Source organism: Necator americanus, chromosome I, assembly GCF_031761385.1.
Source record: "Necator americanus strain Aroian chromosome I, whole genome shotgun sequence".
Taxonomy (NCBI): Eukaryota; Metazoa; Nematoda; class Chromadorea; order Rhabditida; family Ancylostomatidae; genus Necator; species Necator americanus.
This window is the reverse complement of record NC_087371.1, coordinates 35,023,235-35,038,678: the sequence shown is the minus strand read 5'-3', so window position 1 is coordinate 35,038,678 and position 15,444 is coordinate 35,023,235. Positions and strand designations below refer to the sequence as shown.

The 15,444-nt window shown below is 33.4% G+C and overlaps 1 protein-coding gene across 2 annotated transcripts; it reads left to right on the top strand.

Annotated features, from left to right (window-relative positions):
- Nucleotides 1-3,718: 3,718 nt before the first annotated feature.
- On the top strand, nucleotides 3,719-13,603 carry RB195_007845 (uncharacterized protein; the record flags this gene model as incomplete). Of its 2 annotated transcripts, XM_064181692.1 has the most annotated exons (11): nucleotides 3,719-3,825; nucleotides 4,799-4,859; nucleotides 4,913-5,041; nucleotides 8,680-8,758; nucleotides 10,701-10,765; nucleotides 10,934-11,022; nucleotides 11,090-11,168; nucleotides 11,872-11,994; nucleotides 12,521-12,676; nucleotides 12,761-12,889; nucleotides 13,490-13,603. In XM_064181692.1, 11 exons carry the CDS (start codon nucleotides 3,719-3,721, stop codon nucleotides 13,601-13,603), a joined length of 1,131 nt encoding a protein of 376 aa, XP_064038462.1. The 2 variants fall into 2 exon arrangements, with proteins under 2 accessions (XP_064038462.1, XP_064038463.1); XM_064181691.1 differs by lacking the exons at nucleotides 3,719-3,825; nucleotides 4,799-4,859 and having other exon boundaries at nucleotides 4,955-5,041.
- Nucleotides 13,604-15,444: the final 1,841 nt, after the last annotated feature.

Sequence of the window (15,444 nt, the reverse complement as noted above, 5' to 3'; positions counted from 1 at the left end):
GATTGCTTATCGTTCACTTGCCCGTAATAGGGTGCGTCGTTAGAGAAATGTGTAATGAGGTGCATCGTTGAGAAGAAGAGAAGCCTCTCATCTGAGTTATTCATTCATTTTATTTCGTGTATCAAAAAATGGGAATGCGGACTTTGAACGACGACGGAATTATCTGTGTTCTATCGCGTAATAAGTTGTATCGTTGAGCTGATCAGATCGCGTAAGGCTGTCTCACAGTGTTCTGACTACCTTTTAAACGGTTTTTCTGGATCGTTAAAGAGAAATGAAAGTGATCAGGTTTATATTCGTGTACTTCACCTCTACGCCTATCTCTCGCTGGAAAAAGCCCAACATCATCAATTTTGCGATACGCTACCTTTTAGGCTCTAAGCCTGCGAAAGGCAGGGTGTAGTGCAGTCGGTTAGAGGTTCCGCCTCCTGCACGATCTAGTCGGAGGTTCGAATCCGCTCTGGTGCTCACTAAGCCTTTCATCCCTCCGGAGTCCAGATAAATTGGTAGCAGACTTGTCTGAGAGGATGAAAACACTGAGTTGACCCGTCGGCTAGCCACCGCAAGTCATTGTTAGGGCCAGTTACATGTTCACGTAAACCTCAACGGATTCCGAATTCAAGTGAACTTGAGGGTGGATCCCAAGCGGATTGATCAACGCCAGACACTTTATCCTTTTATTTTTTAACCCTAAGGGGACACTCACTCTTACAGTAATCTCCATGCTTTCTAATTGAGAAGAGATCCTCAGAATTCCGCTAACGCAACCTCGTTGTTGACTCAAAATTGAGGCGTATACGCGTATCGAGACGAAGCGCGGTCTCCGACGGTAAGTGGGGGGGGGGGGGGGGGGGGCGGTCGTTGCTCTGTCATACAACGAAACGACGACGGCGACATCGGGGAACAGTTTTTCCCCGTTGTACTCTAATCGTTATCGATTTGTTCAATCGATGATTAATGCACTTTTCTCGCAACGCTGCGATCTTCAGGATTCAACATTCCAGCATTCTACGTTTTTTTCTTTGTCACCGATGTCCAATTTTCTATTCTGCAATGGATGGCGACGTTCCGTCGTTTTTTGATCGCTCCAATCAATATCAATGGGGGATTTTTGCTAAATTATTCAACGATATTATTTTTGTAACTCATCTCAACTTTATTTTCGCAGAAAAAAACTGTAATAGAACTATCGTTAAAACTGTTTTTAACAAATTAGTACATATATGGAAAAAATCTACTTTAAATCCCTTTCGGCTTTTTTTTGGCTATAAAAAAAAACAAAAAAAAAACTTTCCAGAACTCCAAACTTTAAGAATTGTAGTGCTTGATACTTGAATTCAAAATGAATTCTATAAGATTTTCTGACATTAAGAGAACCATTCTGATTTCTCTTTCAGAAAAACTTACGCTAAAATGGATTTTTACATTACATACATATTACATATATTTACATACTACATTTTAATTTTTCAAGGACTACTCAACCAAAATTTTTCGCATACACCTCTAAGGATTAAGTTTTTCAGTCCATTCTTGACAATTAACCAAATTTTCCAACTTTTTCCAGCTATGTCAAACTACTGCAAATTTCTTGGATCGTTCATTTTCACGTCCTTATGACTAATTTTATTTCCTTTTTAATGTATATTTTTTAAAGTTGCAGTAACCAATATTAAGTAAATAATATCATATCATCATTTATGTATCAGAAGTTTTTATTATTTTTATCAAAATTTAATACTTTAATCTAATCTAGCTGATCTAATTCCATTTAATTTTATTTGATTCTCGATGTAGCCCTCTTCTAATGTTTATATTATCATTTAATATTAATTTAATATTGATTAATTTAATATTCGTTACATTCAACTCAATCACTTTTTTTCGAATAGTAGTTATTTCTGAAAATAACTAATTTTCTACTACATACTTCGTGGATTCCATACCTCGCCCTGATTCAGCTTTATGTTTTTTTTCTTTTAAAAATTTTTCTTCTCTCAGTTCTTCTTACTACATATCCATAAAGGATCCGATCGTGTTCACATTTGTGCCCTGAATTCGCAGGTTCAGTCATAAAACTCTGCTGATCTAATTCCATTAACATTTATTTGATTGTATTGATTGGTTTTGAATGTAGCCCTTTTTCAATGTTTGCTAAATCGTCGATAATTTTTTTTCTATATCCTTTCATACATATATGAGCATGCTTTCCTGACTTTGGATTTTATGTTATTGTTGATTGTTTTTATTTGTTGTTAAACTTGATCGCCAAATTCACTTCGGGGACCTGAATTTCTGCAAATTTCACATTTAATTTTTCTATTCACATGACATTTCCATGATTTTTGCTCTCGCTTTTAAATGGGATTTTCGTATTTTATATTTTATTTTATTTTATACCTATTATTTATATTATATTATTATTTATTTATATTATACTATTCTTTATTTATATTATATTATTTATATTATATTATTATTTATTTACATTATATTATTATTTATTTATATTATATTATTTATATTATATTATTATTTATTTATATTATGCTATTATTTATTTATATTATTTTATTATTCATATCATTTTATTTTATTTCATATCATTTTATTTATTTATTTAAATTTTACATAAAACTCCTCACTAAATTATTTCCTCAACTCCTCTCTAAATTATTCTCCTGCATCATTTCCTATGTATATCCACGTATCCACGATCCGTTCCACCACAACAAGGGACTCCCTCCAGCGATCCCCTCGGGGGATGGTCAATTTGTTTTCCGTTTGTTCGCTGCTAGTAGCGATTTGTTCCCATTGAGAAATCCGTGAGATTGAAGGACAACCATGATAAATGGCTTCTGCTTGTCGTAGTAGGAGCGGAAGGAGTGGCGATGGTGGTGGTGGTGGCGGTGGTGGTGATCAAAAACACTTAAATTTCCCTAAAAACTCGGCCACACCCATAGTTTTCCGCTCGACTTTATCACCTCACTCTCCTGGATTGTTTTCCGGATTTAGGGCCATATACACCTCGTCTCGTAGAAATGCTTTTCTACGACATTGTCATCCACCGCGTCATGTGATTTCGTAGTTTTTTTTTCGCTGGAAATGAGATACTTCAAAAGAAATTTTTTCGAATGTGTTCATTGCTGCCGCTATCATTCACTTAAAATTCAGAGCGGGGGCGGAGAAATTCTCTTTTCTTCCTTTTTATTCTAGAATTTCTCGCTAGAAGGACATATTTTTTTATCTACGATTCTCTTGCAATCTTTTGCTTTCTATTTTTCACTTCGTTTTTTTCAAAATACGATTCAATAAGATACGATACTTGTTTTTAAAATACTTTTTTTTCTAAAATATTTTTTAAAAATACGATATTTGCTCTAATTCTTGAAATAAATAAAATTTAAATTTCTGAAAAATAGCACACTTCAAAGAAGTGGTATAATTTTCTTTATTCATTATTTACCTAAATTAAGTTAGATTTTTCGAGCATTCCGAGAATTTCTGAATTGTAGAGGGTCCTGCAGTGTCACGCCTATCAATTTTTTCTTCTATTTTTCTCCATTTTTTAAAATTAAATTTTTCTTACCGCACCTCTCGAATTTTCTTTTCTTTTTTTTTGCAATTTTTTAAAGCAAATTTCTCTAAATACTAGTTGAAACTACAAAACATTTCGTAGTGGGAAGTATTGAAGGAGTTATGACCAAAAAAGTGATCAATGGTGTCTAGTAACGCCACGCTTACGAATCCGACGCAACGCGAATCCATGCCGGATTCTGTAATTGCGGATCTATTCGATGCGATTGAAATTCGATCCGTGGAATGGTGTATTCGAAGCGGAAGAAAGTCTAGTTTTATTTACACATCACAATTGTTTGTGGGAAAAATATCTGGAAAGGTCTTTTTTTTCCTAGGATTGGAGGATAGAGTGCGAAATAAAGGGGAAAAGAGTGAAATAAAAATGCTTAGAAATACATTTACAGTAACCTGGCGTGAGAATCGAAGCTTAGAAGATTAGATTATAGCTTAGAAGAAACTATGAAGATTTTTCCTCGTAATATAAGGATTATTTTTCAATTCAACGTCTTAAATCGTCAATAAATTCTGGAATGTGAGCACAATTGGGCCGGTACTAATCGAAATTTCTTAGAAGTACAGCGTTTAGCCATGTGGACGGCAATACTATTTTTGAGGTCCAATTTCTTCCTATTCTTAAAAAAAATGTTTTAAAAAAAGAATATTTTAACTATTTAAAAATTTTAATTTTATTTTTTTTTTAACTTTTATTTTATTTTAACTGCACATTAGACATAAATTTGAAGGTCACTTTCTTAGATTTAAAGTTAATTCTTCTAAAAATTAGTGTAATTTTGATGTGAATTTCTCTTTTTTCCAAAATCCCGAAACCATTTTTATTGTATGGTACAGTAAAAATAAAAAATAAAAATAAAAAAATCGACCGAAAAAAACCGAAATCGAAATTTTGCACACCAGAAGAGGATTGCGGATCGCTAATTTGTTAATAACAAAATGATGACATTACTGACTGAAAATAAAATACGTAGAAAACAATTTTACTTCAATTTTACGACAAAAAATCTAATTTTGCAACCTCCGATATTTTCTGAGAAATACAAGAATTGCCGCCTCCTTATCATTATTTAAATATTAAACCTCCTTTCTTCGGATTTTCTCTTTTATCCGTTGTCCTCTTTCACCGATATTCACGTATTTGACGGCTATCATAAAAATGAAATGTATGAATTTACTAATTAGTAGAATTTATGAACTTTTTCAGGAAATTGGCTAACGCTGAAGAGCCGAGAAGTCGTTCGTTCTGTGTGTCGTCACGAATTTTCGTGGGTCCCATTAAAAGAAAAAACTCTTCACGCTAAACGCTGAAGATTCGAAGACCGTCGTCGTCGTCGTCGAGAATCCGCACGCACGCAACGGAATGGCAGCATTTTTTCGTAAATTATTCGCTCCAAAGAAACAACGACAGACACGAAAGGACTCGATAACCGGCCGAAATAAGACCTTGGCGAGTGATTTCATTCGAGTGTTGTACGATGTAAGAAAAACATTCCCTTCTCTTCAACTCTCTCTCTCTTCCTCTCTCTCTGCCTCTTCGCGACAAATTCTCACCGCGAAATGAAATTGAAAGCGAATCACTGAGAGTGGTAGTTAAAGGCAGTTCTTATCAAAGCGTCGAATTCGTCGGACGATTCGACGAAAATGACCGCTTTTTTTTCCCAGCACTTTTCAATGGCAAATCACCGAGCAGAAAAAAAATGTGTCCTGAGACAGCGACAGGTGAAATCGAGCGCAGATGCAAAGACGTAATTCGGAAGAGATCTATTAGAGAACGTAACGCAGATACATAGGAGGGGAATTTTTCACAAGAAAACCATGGAGTGAGCAAGATTTTTGCCCACTCCATGGTAGAAAATCCTTTAAAAAATGTGAATTTTTCTTAAACTAAAACTAATTCTAAAATTCTAATTCTTCTTTTATATTCTAATTTCATTAATTCTAATTCTATTCTAATCCTAATTAATTCTAATTTTTTAACATTTTTTTAAACTTTTTAAGTTCTAATTCTAAACTAAAATTTATTCATATTTATTTTATTTGTTGATTAAAAACAAAATTTGTCATTGTCAATTTTTAGTTGCTATTATATTAATATTATTATATAATAACTAGATTTATTGTTATTATATAATAATTTGATTTATTGTCATTTTATAATTTTTACCTATTAAATCGATTGATTAATTCCCTCCTTCGTTCTTGAAGCGAAATTCTGCTTCCCCATCTAATCAGATACCTTTTATTTACCTCCTTTATAATTTCAATATTTGAAAAAACTACGAGAAAAATTAAAAAAAACAAACTTCCGCTTAGAGACGAACATATGTGTTTATTTGATTTGTGAACATAAATGTGCTCCTTTTTTTGAAAAGAAAATTTCATGAATTACTGTAATTACTGAGATGAAAATAACCAGTAAAATTTGCGAATTTCTTCGATTTATCATGACCTTCAAAGAATTCACCTTGCTACGATTTCAAGTAATTGTCCACTTCAAACTGTCAGCGATGTAATTTTCGAGAATTTTCCCTCATAAAAAACATTATGGTGTTCGAACATGTAGAAGAGAGTTCATTGGAGAACACTTTTTCTTTTCTTTTCTTTTCTTTTCTTTTCTTTTCTTTTCTTTTCTTTTCTTTTCTTTTCTTTTCTTTTCTTTTCTTTTCTTTCCTTAACATGCGCAAGAAATTACTTGTAGATCTTCATAAGAACAATTAGATTCACCAAAGGCCCCGCGAGACATCAGAGAAAAGAGCACGTAGACCGTTTTTTCGAAAAGATTTTATTTTTGATTCTAGAACTAAAATAACAAAAACAAACAAGCAAAAAAAAGAAATTTTAATAAATTCGGTTATTTTATTTTATTTGTTTTATTATTTATTTTATTTTATTTTATTTATTTTATTTTTATTTTATTTATTTTATATTTTTTAATTTTATTTTGGTCAAAACAACAAACAACAGCAACCAACAACAACAGATACATAGAGTCACGTTTGAGTTGTGTGCGATCAACGCAGAAGAATCTTAATTGATTGTTTCCGGAGTTTCTATTTTTTGCCCAATTTATAAAAAAAAAATTGCAGGAATATTTCGCGTCAAAGTATGTGGCGCAGAAATTCTGTGAAATTTTGTAATTTCCTTTATTTATTTTTTTTTGCTAGATTATCTGAGATTGCAGAAAATCCGCCACATACATATAAATGTTTAAAAATTGTATGAAAGTACCAACACGCTAAGTTAATTATCAATTAATAAAAGTTAAACCCTGAATTCCCTGGAAAAAATGTGAACTTAAACATGAATTCGTGCGAAAGTGATAATAAATTAATGGGAAATTCGTTCTCTCTTCCTAACTCTTACTCGAAATCCAATCCTACGAGTTTTTTTTAAATTTGAGTTTATTTTTCCTTTAAACACAGATACTTTGGACCACATTATTGAAGTAGTTTTAGTTTTTCTAATTTCAAAAATTTGAAGCAAAATACTTTAAATAAAAGAAATAGTCCTAGTTTCAAAAACTAGAAGCAACCTTTAAAAAAAAAGCTGAAACTCTCCTTCATTTCTTTATAACTGGTTTTATTTCTTTTTTTAGTGGATATTTTTTAAAGTTGTTCAACTCGTCCAACTCACTTACTTTTTTTTCCGCGGAACAGTTATCCTAAAAAATAACTTTAAAAAAGTACCTATTTTTCTACTGTTTGATTTTTCCGTGGATAACTTAAAAGCCGTTTCAAAAAATCAGAAAATTATTAGATGTGAAATTCTTCGATGCGTTTTTTTGTAGGAACGCCAGTCCTATTTCTAATTAATTTTTCATCAAAATTTTCTCAATGACATTTTCTTTTGTTCTGTTTAGCTTCGCGAAAAAATTCTGGGAAATAGTTGCGTCAGTTCGCATGTATTGCATGAGAAAATGGTGGCTGACTTCATTTGAATTGCAGACGAAAATTGCACGATCTCAAGAGTCTGAAATATTTACATGGATGAGTGCAGCCTATTCTCATGTATGTTTTCTAATTTCAGTGCGTCAGGGACCTTCCATTTCTGGTATCTGAAGTGCATTTCTGCGCGTCTGCAAGCAATGCGAAAACGATGATTTCCTGAATTTGTTTTTTTTTTTTGCAGAAATTACAATGCACTTTCGAATGGATACGGTTGGAAATATCCAGAGTATCGGAATGAAAAGTCGATTGCCAACATTTCCTGCATTTTCCTCTAAACTCTCAAATTTTCTTTGTAAACTTCTATTTTATTTTATTGTTTTATTTACTATTATATTATATTGTATTTATTTATTATTATATTCATTTATTATTATTATATTTATTCATTATTATACATTATACCTATTTGCTATTTTTATTTTTTCTATTTTATTTTATTTTAAATTCTAAGCTTTGATCTTTCGAAATTATTAATAGTAGTAAATAAATAGATAAATAAATACATTTTTTAATGAAACTCTCTCCTCATAAATTTCTAAAAACGATTTTCAGGATTTTTAATTAATGTATTATGTAAATTTATGGCAAAAATTTAGTTGTGGTTCTACTAAGTAATATTTTTACATGTGCTTCACACCTATTCGATAGATTTCCTCTAGAATTTATATGAAGAAAAAATTCTCGCGGATTTTTGTATGTCAAAAGTACTATCAATCAATCATAAGGTGAGTAAATTAATAAAACCTAAAATGAGGATTTGAGAACTAACCTTTTGATTGAACGATTTGAGAACGGGAAATTTTTTAAATGGAAATGCGTACCACTGCTTGACGATCATTTGAAAGAAAAGATAAAGATAGGAGATAGAATATGAAAAAATAAGAGGTTAAATATAGAAAAATGTTTGTAGGAGAAGAATTAGAAAAACATATTCTCCTTATTCTTCAGAAAGCTTTACCCTGATTTGTGATAACATTCCAATGTCAATTTTTGGGAATTCTCCACAGACTTTAATTTGTGGAATTGAAGAAGAACTTCTTAAAGAAGTATATTCCTCGAATTTTTTCTTTTCTGATCCCAGAGACGTATCCATTAATAACCTGTACGCTATAAAGTCGTGGAATTCTAGCAATTTCAGGGTGTTCCGTATCTGTCACGGTTGGAAGGGAATCATCTGCAGCCAGGACAATCGTTAATAGTGAGAGGAATCGTAACAGGTTTGTTGAAAAATGTTTACGCTTCGAAATGTTGCTTTTTTCCCTGTTTGGAACATTCTTGCAGTATTACGGTATCTTTTAATGTGTGCATCATCGCTTTTTCCGGGCGACGGAAACTGTACTCTACACGAAACTGTGCTGCGAACTATTCGCGTTACTCTCGCTTTCTCATTAGTGGAGTACCGCCGGTGAACGATAAGAAACAAAGCCCGTTAGCCTTGATAACTGGTACGGAGCCGGTTTCACACGAACGAACGCATACATACGCCCACGCAGCCACCACCACATCACATCACAGCCAGCGAACAATGAACGAAAAACGCATGAAAACCGCAACTGCTGTGTGATAGCGGCGGTGGTGGCGACGTTCCCGTTCCCGTTCCGTTCCACCAAGTACATATGGGCATAGAATTGCCAAGTAAGACGGACAGGGAAGAACGATGATCCATGAATAATTAGGTTGTGGAATAATTTTTAAAAAAAAGTACGTAGATCATCTCCGAAAAAAGTCTGGAATGCAAAAAACAAAAATCCTATTGACTTTGAATCCTAATAAATTTTTAGAATCTTCCATTGCAGAGAAATTTTATTGTACTGACATCTTTTTTGAAGGCAGCGTATCCTGAAATTGACGGAAACTGGAGAGAAAATGTAGAGGTCGGGTTGTTGGTTACGGAAACGAGCGTGGCCCTTCCATTCATATTTATGCATTCCTTTATTTCTTTCTATTTCCTTTATTTATTTTTTTACACATTCCTCTTTATACATTAATAATTATTATATATTCCAATTTAATCTCCTTATTCATCCTCTAAAACGTGGCGTGGGAACCACTTTAATCACTACGATTTACGTTAGAACGCACCTCCATGTACACGTCTCGCCCCATTCAGACATCTATTCGTTTTCTTTGAATGAACTGGTGATGAGACGTCATTAATCCTCGACCGCTCGCTCATAGAAGCAGTGCGTGCGCAAAAATGGCGCGTTGCAGCTGATTTCGTAGGAAACAACGGCGTCTTTCATACCATTTTTTGCGACGAGTAGGAAAAGGTGAGCGAAGCCACGCTCGTTTCCATAAGCTACAACCCGAACTCTACCTCCTTCCTGGGGTTTCCGTACCTCGTCAATTTCATGATACGCTGCCTATAAGTTTATTTATTTATTTACAGTTGCAGGTTTAATGTTTACTCCGTGTATGCTTCGTGCATAGAAGTCAATCCAATCTCAATAATGCCGAGAATAATAGCAATATAAGAATAATGATTTATAATGTAAGTATAATAAGTTTTCACATAAACTGCCATACAGTACTTAACAAAATTTTGAAAAATCCACAGTTTCTATAAATACTGTAATTGAACATCTGTAATTCTGTACCAGCCGCCAAACGCTCACGTACAGGTCCTCGAAATTGGTGTCGGATTCTGATTTCTCCCTAGAGAAACTTATCTATTTATTTATTTATTTATTTATTTACTTATTATTGAACAATATCACAATGTTATAATACATACAAGTATCGATGGATACATATAAATACAGGGAATATTTATGGTTCTGTATTTCAGCACTGAAAGACTGATGTGTCTTTGTTAGATCAATATTATTGATTTTTATTTATTCGTACAGTAGCGGCTGGTTGCGGTGAAATGAAAGAGCGTACAATTTTTTGGATCAACTTCTATTTAGTGCCCTGAAGACAGCGAAAAGTTGAGGAATCGGACAAATAAAAAAAATAAAATAAAAATAAATAAATAATATTAATAAAAAACAAGTAGGATAAAAACAGTAATAGAGATAAATAAAAATTATTGCCGTCATAATAAATAATTTTACCTACATAAAACGATGATAATTAGCTAGTTTTCGATCCAATCCGAATAAAATGTTGTCGCCTCAAAATTCGTGTAATATCGGTTCCTCTTAATTTTTTTTTCAGGCACCGACTCTTTTGTAATAAACCTTACATCGGGCCCGTTAGTGGAAGCAGATGAGCCAGGAGAGGTTAGTTAAACCGGTAGTTTTTTGGCTTATTTCTTTTTATTTACTATTTTTTAATACCTGAGAGGGTAGGTAAATCTGTTGATCTGTCTTTTTTAATTTATTTATTACTATTTTTAGTTTTGTGATTTATTGATTGATTTATTTTTTTCCATAACGAGATTCTTTGAGGTCCTCGACAATCGCTTGCTGTCAATTCGTTGCGATGTTGGAAAAGCAAAAATCTGTTTTAATGCATGTGTGGATGGCGAATGGGGGAAGTCGGTGGTTTCAGGATTTCCAGCGGTTACGGTATCCCACCACGGTGTTATAACTAGACGATTTTAGAGAGGGAGCAATAAAACAACGTTATCGTGTACACGATGAATTCGATATTCGAGTTAGGTGCTTCGAGGATCAGTTTCATGTGAGTTTTTCCTCGTTCTTCTGTTTTTATTATTATTTATAATATAATTTATACTATTTATGTATGTATTTCTACATTTCACACATTACATTTTATACATTTATACTTATACTTGTACATTATATAAAAATAATATTCAAGTATTTTTAATTTTAGATCAATATTACAATTTTGATCTAAATTTTTTAAAAATTAAAACAAAATGAATGAAAAATGAAAATTAATTGAAACGAAATAAAAATTAACGGAGATTAAATCAGAATAAAAAAAGTTAAAAAACTGTTTTATAGAGACTGGAATACTCTTTTAAATAACATGTCACATGACTCCAAACTCTTTAAATTTCTCGAATTAATTTATTTTTGAAGTTTAAATTTCAAAAAAAAACGCCATTTTAAAAAAATTGATCAATCTAATACTGTCTTTATATGGTATGGTCATGAATGACGAAAAAAAGAAACTATTAAATAAATAAATAAATAATATGAACTGTAATATTAAATCACCTAAGCCGTAATGGCACAAGTAACTGATCCTTGTTCACTTTTATTCTTTTTCTATTTTTTTACCATTTATTTACTGTATTATTTTCTTGCGTTTGTCCTTGCCATTTTCTTTTTTTTTTCGCACGCTACCGAGCGTAATAAATAAATAGATAGATAGACAACATGATATGAATAATGAAAACAATTTAAATTTTCAGATCTACGTCGAACATCGATTGGTTGCAAAATTCGCTCATTACGTACCAATGAATAACATTTCACATGTGTACGTGAACGGGAACGTGCTACTCTACGGAGTTTCGTGGGAGGGGAAATTCTACGTTCGTTCCGTTTTCCGTTTTTTTTTTCTCCTTTTTACTTCAATCTCATAGATTTTTTCTCGGAAACTCTTAATAAATAAATCGCTTGGATTAGCTTAGCTGTGTCCTCCTACTCTCCACTTATACAAAAATTATTTTGGAAAAACAGTTTAAGTGTATTTAATTTAAGTTTAGTTAGTTTTAGATTAAGGATGAGGACTACGGATTATTTAAGGATTTTTTCCGTATCATTTATTAAGGAGCTGTGAAAATTTCTTTAATTTTCTGGATTCTGCCCGTGCTCGACTGTCCTTAACTCTTGGAATATTGGATTCGTAGCTTTTATATTGATTTTCTGGAGCCGTAGCGATAATGCCATGAGGCAATAACGTCGAAAAGTCAGCTGTTAATAAAGATCAATACCAATCTTGGCTATAGCTCAAAGAAATCGACAAAAAGCTACGAATTTCTTAATTGTTCCCTTAAAAATCGAATTTTTTCCTAGTAACGGTACATAGCTATGTGGATAGTTGTGCCATTAATTCAGCAAGTCCCATACGCGGCCGATATTCCGGGAAATTTCTACGCAGGACGACGTCTCTTTGTATCTGCTATAGTCCCGAAATCAGCAAAACAATTCAGTATTGATTTTCATGCTGGAACGGATCTAGCCACAAGGATCAGAACCGTATTCCCGTTAAAGGTTTGCTTAGCTAATTTTCAATCTCAATTTTTCAGTTGGGAATGGGTTTTCTTTGGATTTCTCCGTTTTTTCCACCTATTCCAGAAGGTTCTTCGTACATCACGAACGAATGATCGTTGGGGACCAGAGGAAAGAATCGGAGATGCAGATTTTCCTTTCAAGAGAAAACATACTTTCGATTTATTGATCTATTGTGGAGAGAAAAAGTTTGAGGTGAGCACTGGCTACTGAGACTTTGCCTCTTTTTCATCAATCATCATCATAATCATCATCATCTTCATCAAGTACCAATTTTTTTTAAATTTATTATATATTATATAATATTATTATATATATTATATATTTTGCTTGCTTAATTTTTATTTTTTGTGATTATAATCTATTACCAATTACTACTTTTGCAACAGTAATTTTTGTATTTACTTTTCTTCCATTTTTATTTTTATAAACTAATAACCATTACAAACTTTTTTATTTTTGCATCTATTTTTGTTTTTATAACAATAATTTTTGTATTTATTTTTCTTCTATCACTGTTTTCTATTTTTATTTATTTTTTATTTTTTTTTCTATTTTTTCCTCTATTTTCGTAAACCAATATAACTATTTAACTTTTTTATTTTTCTTCTATTTTTTTCTCTGTTTTTGTAAGCCAGTAACCAATATAATTTTTTTTATTTTTATATTTATTTTTGTTTTCTTTTATCTTTTACCTTTTTGTTTTTATGTTTATTTTTATTTTATTTTATATTTTATATCTTTACACCTTTTATCTCTTTATATCTTTTATAATCTTTTATCTTATATTTTTAGGTGTTCGTGAATGATTGCCCATTCGCCAGCTTCGATCATCGTGTACCATCCGATCAAATCAATAAACTATCGATTGAGGGAGACATTATCCTTCTTGGTGTTCATCTTAAATGATTTTCAGACTGTAGCTTCGATTTATCCTCTTACGGGCATAGCGCTTTTCTTACGTTCTGTCCACGTATGTATGTGCCCGGTGCTACTTATCCATACGTATATACCTTATTTTCATGGATATTTACTCGTGTTCCTAGCATAACTGTATGTTCTTCAGCGGTTTTTTTTTTCTCTATTCCGAGTGGTTTTTCGAACTCTGTTCTCCATATGCATTGAGAATGCTACGCACACTGCTGTAAACTTCCAGATGTAATTAAATTTGGTTTCGTGGATCACCAGCACTTTTTAAGAGAGTAGAAATTCTGGATGATATTCCGAACAATAAGAAGTATTACAGTGAAAGTACGTAAACCAAGAAATAAACGAGCAAGACCTTCTTTTTCTTCAAATCTCTCCTTTTTGAATCCAAAAGGGTTACTGTTATTTTCGTGTCAAGAATTGAAGGGGAGGAGGTGAATTTAGGGGAGTTGAAGCGAACCCAGGTGCAGTCGGGTCGTTAAAGGCATCACCCCACGAATCTGAGGTGGGTGCGATTTTCAGTTGGGCTATGCCTATACGAGGTCGTAGATTATGAGGAGAAGAATGATTCCGTCCATTCCTTCCTGATTGTCATAAAAAAACGGTCCGGAAGATGCGGCGCGTACACAAGGCTGGCGCGCTCCAATCGAACTCCATGTACAAAATAGGGCACTGGAGCGTTCGAAGCCGTATCTTCCGGGCCGTTTTTTACGGCAATTAGGAAGAAGTGGACGGAATCACCATTCTCTCCATAATCTACGATCCCGTATACGAAAACTCCACTTGAAATCCTCACACCCGTGGTATGCTGCCTTTAAAGGCAGAGCATATCGTGGAATTCACGATGTGCTGACGAAGCTCCGCCCACTCGACCCCAAACAATATAAAGGCTCCGTTTCACCTCTGTCGTCTTTTCAGCTTCTGCCTCTTTCGTTTCGTTCGATTTCGAATATCGCAGTTGGCTTGGTTATTTCTATTGGCTATTACATCGCCTTCGTATTTGGCTGGAGTACATCCACTGGTACTTACGTCATGGATAGATGCTAATATTGTGAACGTCCATGGCACGTGCTTGGAAAGTACAGTATGGGAAGTGGATAGTATAGTATGGGAAGGAAAGTTAAAGTGGAACAAAACGTAGTAAGGAGAGCTACGACGTCGCCGTAATGTTTTGGAGGAGCGCGGCTGCAGCCAGATGGCATGGTTCAGATATAGTTCGCTTTCTTCCTTTAGGCAGTTCCATACGAGTTCTATCTCGGGACGAGATAATATAGTGTGTCTTAATGAAAAAGTTAGTGAACAATGATGATGATGATGTGTTGCTGGGCAGGAGAATGAACCCCTAACAAACATGCGTTAAACCTCAATTCGTAACTTTTTCATTTTTGACTCAAAGACTTCACGAAGGAGTTTGATTATCGAGAGCGCGGTCTTAATCGTCTGTCCTTGGCTCAGCATCATCAGACGAAAAGTACGTAAATTCAAGACCCTACGCACTGGTACTTACAACGAGATCCACATCGGCGACTGGTCCTACGAGAAGGATGTGGGACCTTGATTCCGTCATCCTTATTAACATTAATCTTAGAGTACAGGTAAGAAACGAATAGTTCGAATAGGTAATTACAGCAAATGTTCTACTCCGCGAGAACATTTTTAAATGTCCTCTCACATTTTTCCACTCAAAAATCGAAAACTGAATGGGAAAGAAATCCGCTCGAGGATATCGTCTTCGCTTTTTTTGTTTTTCTTCTTTTTTTTTTTTGTTAAACGCTCCTTTTATATTGTAGACTAAACGAGTTATTTTAAAGAACTGTGCCCTT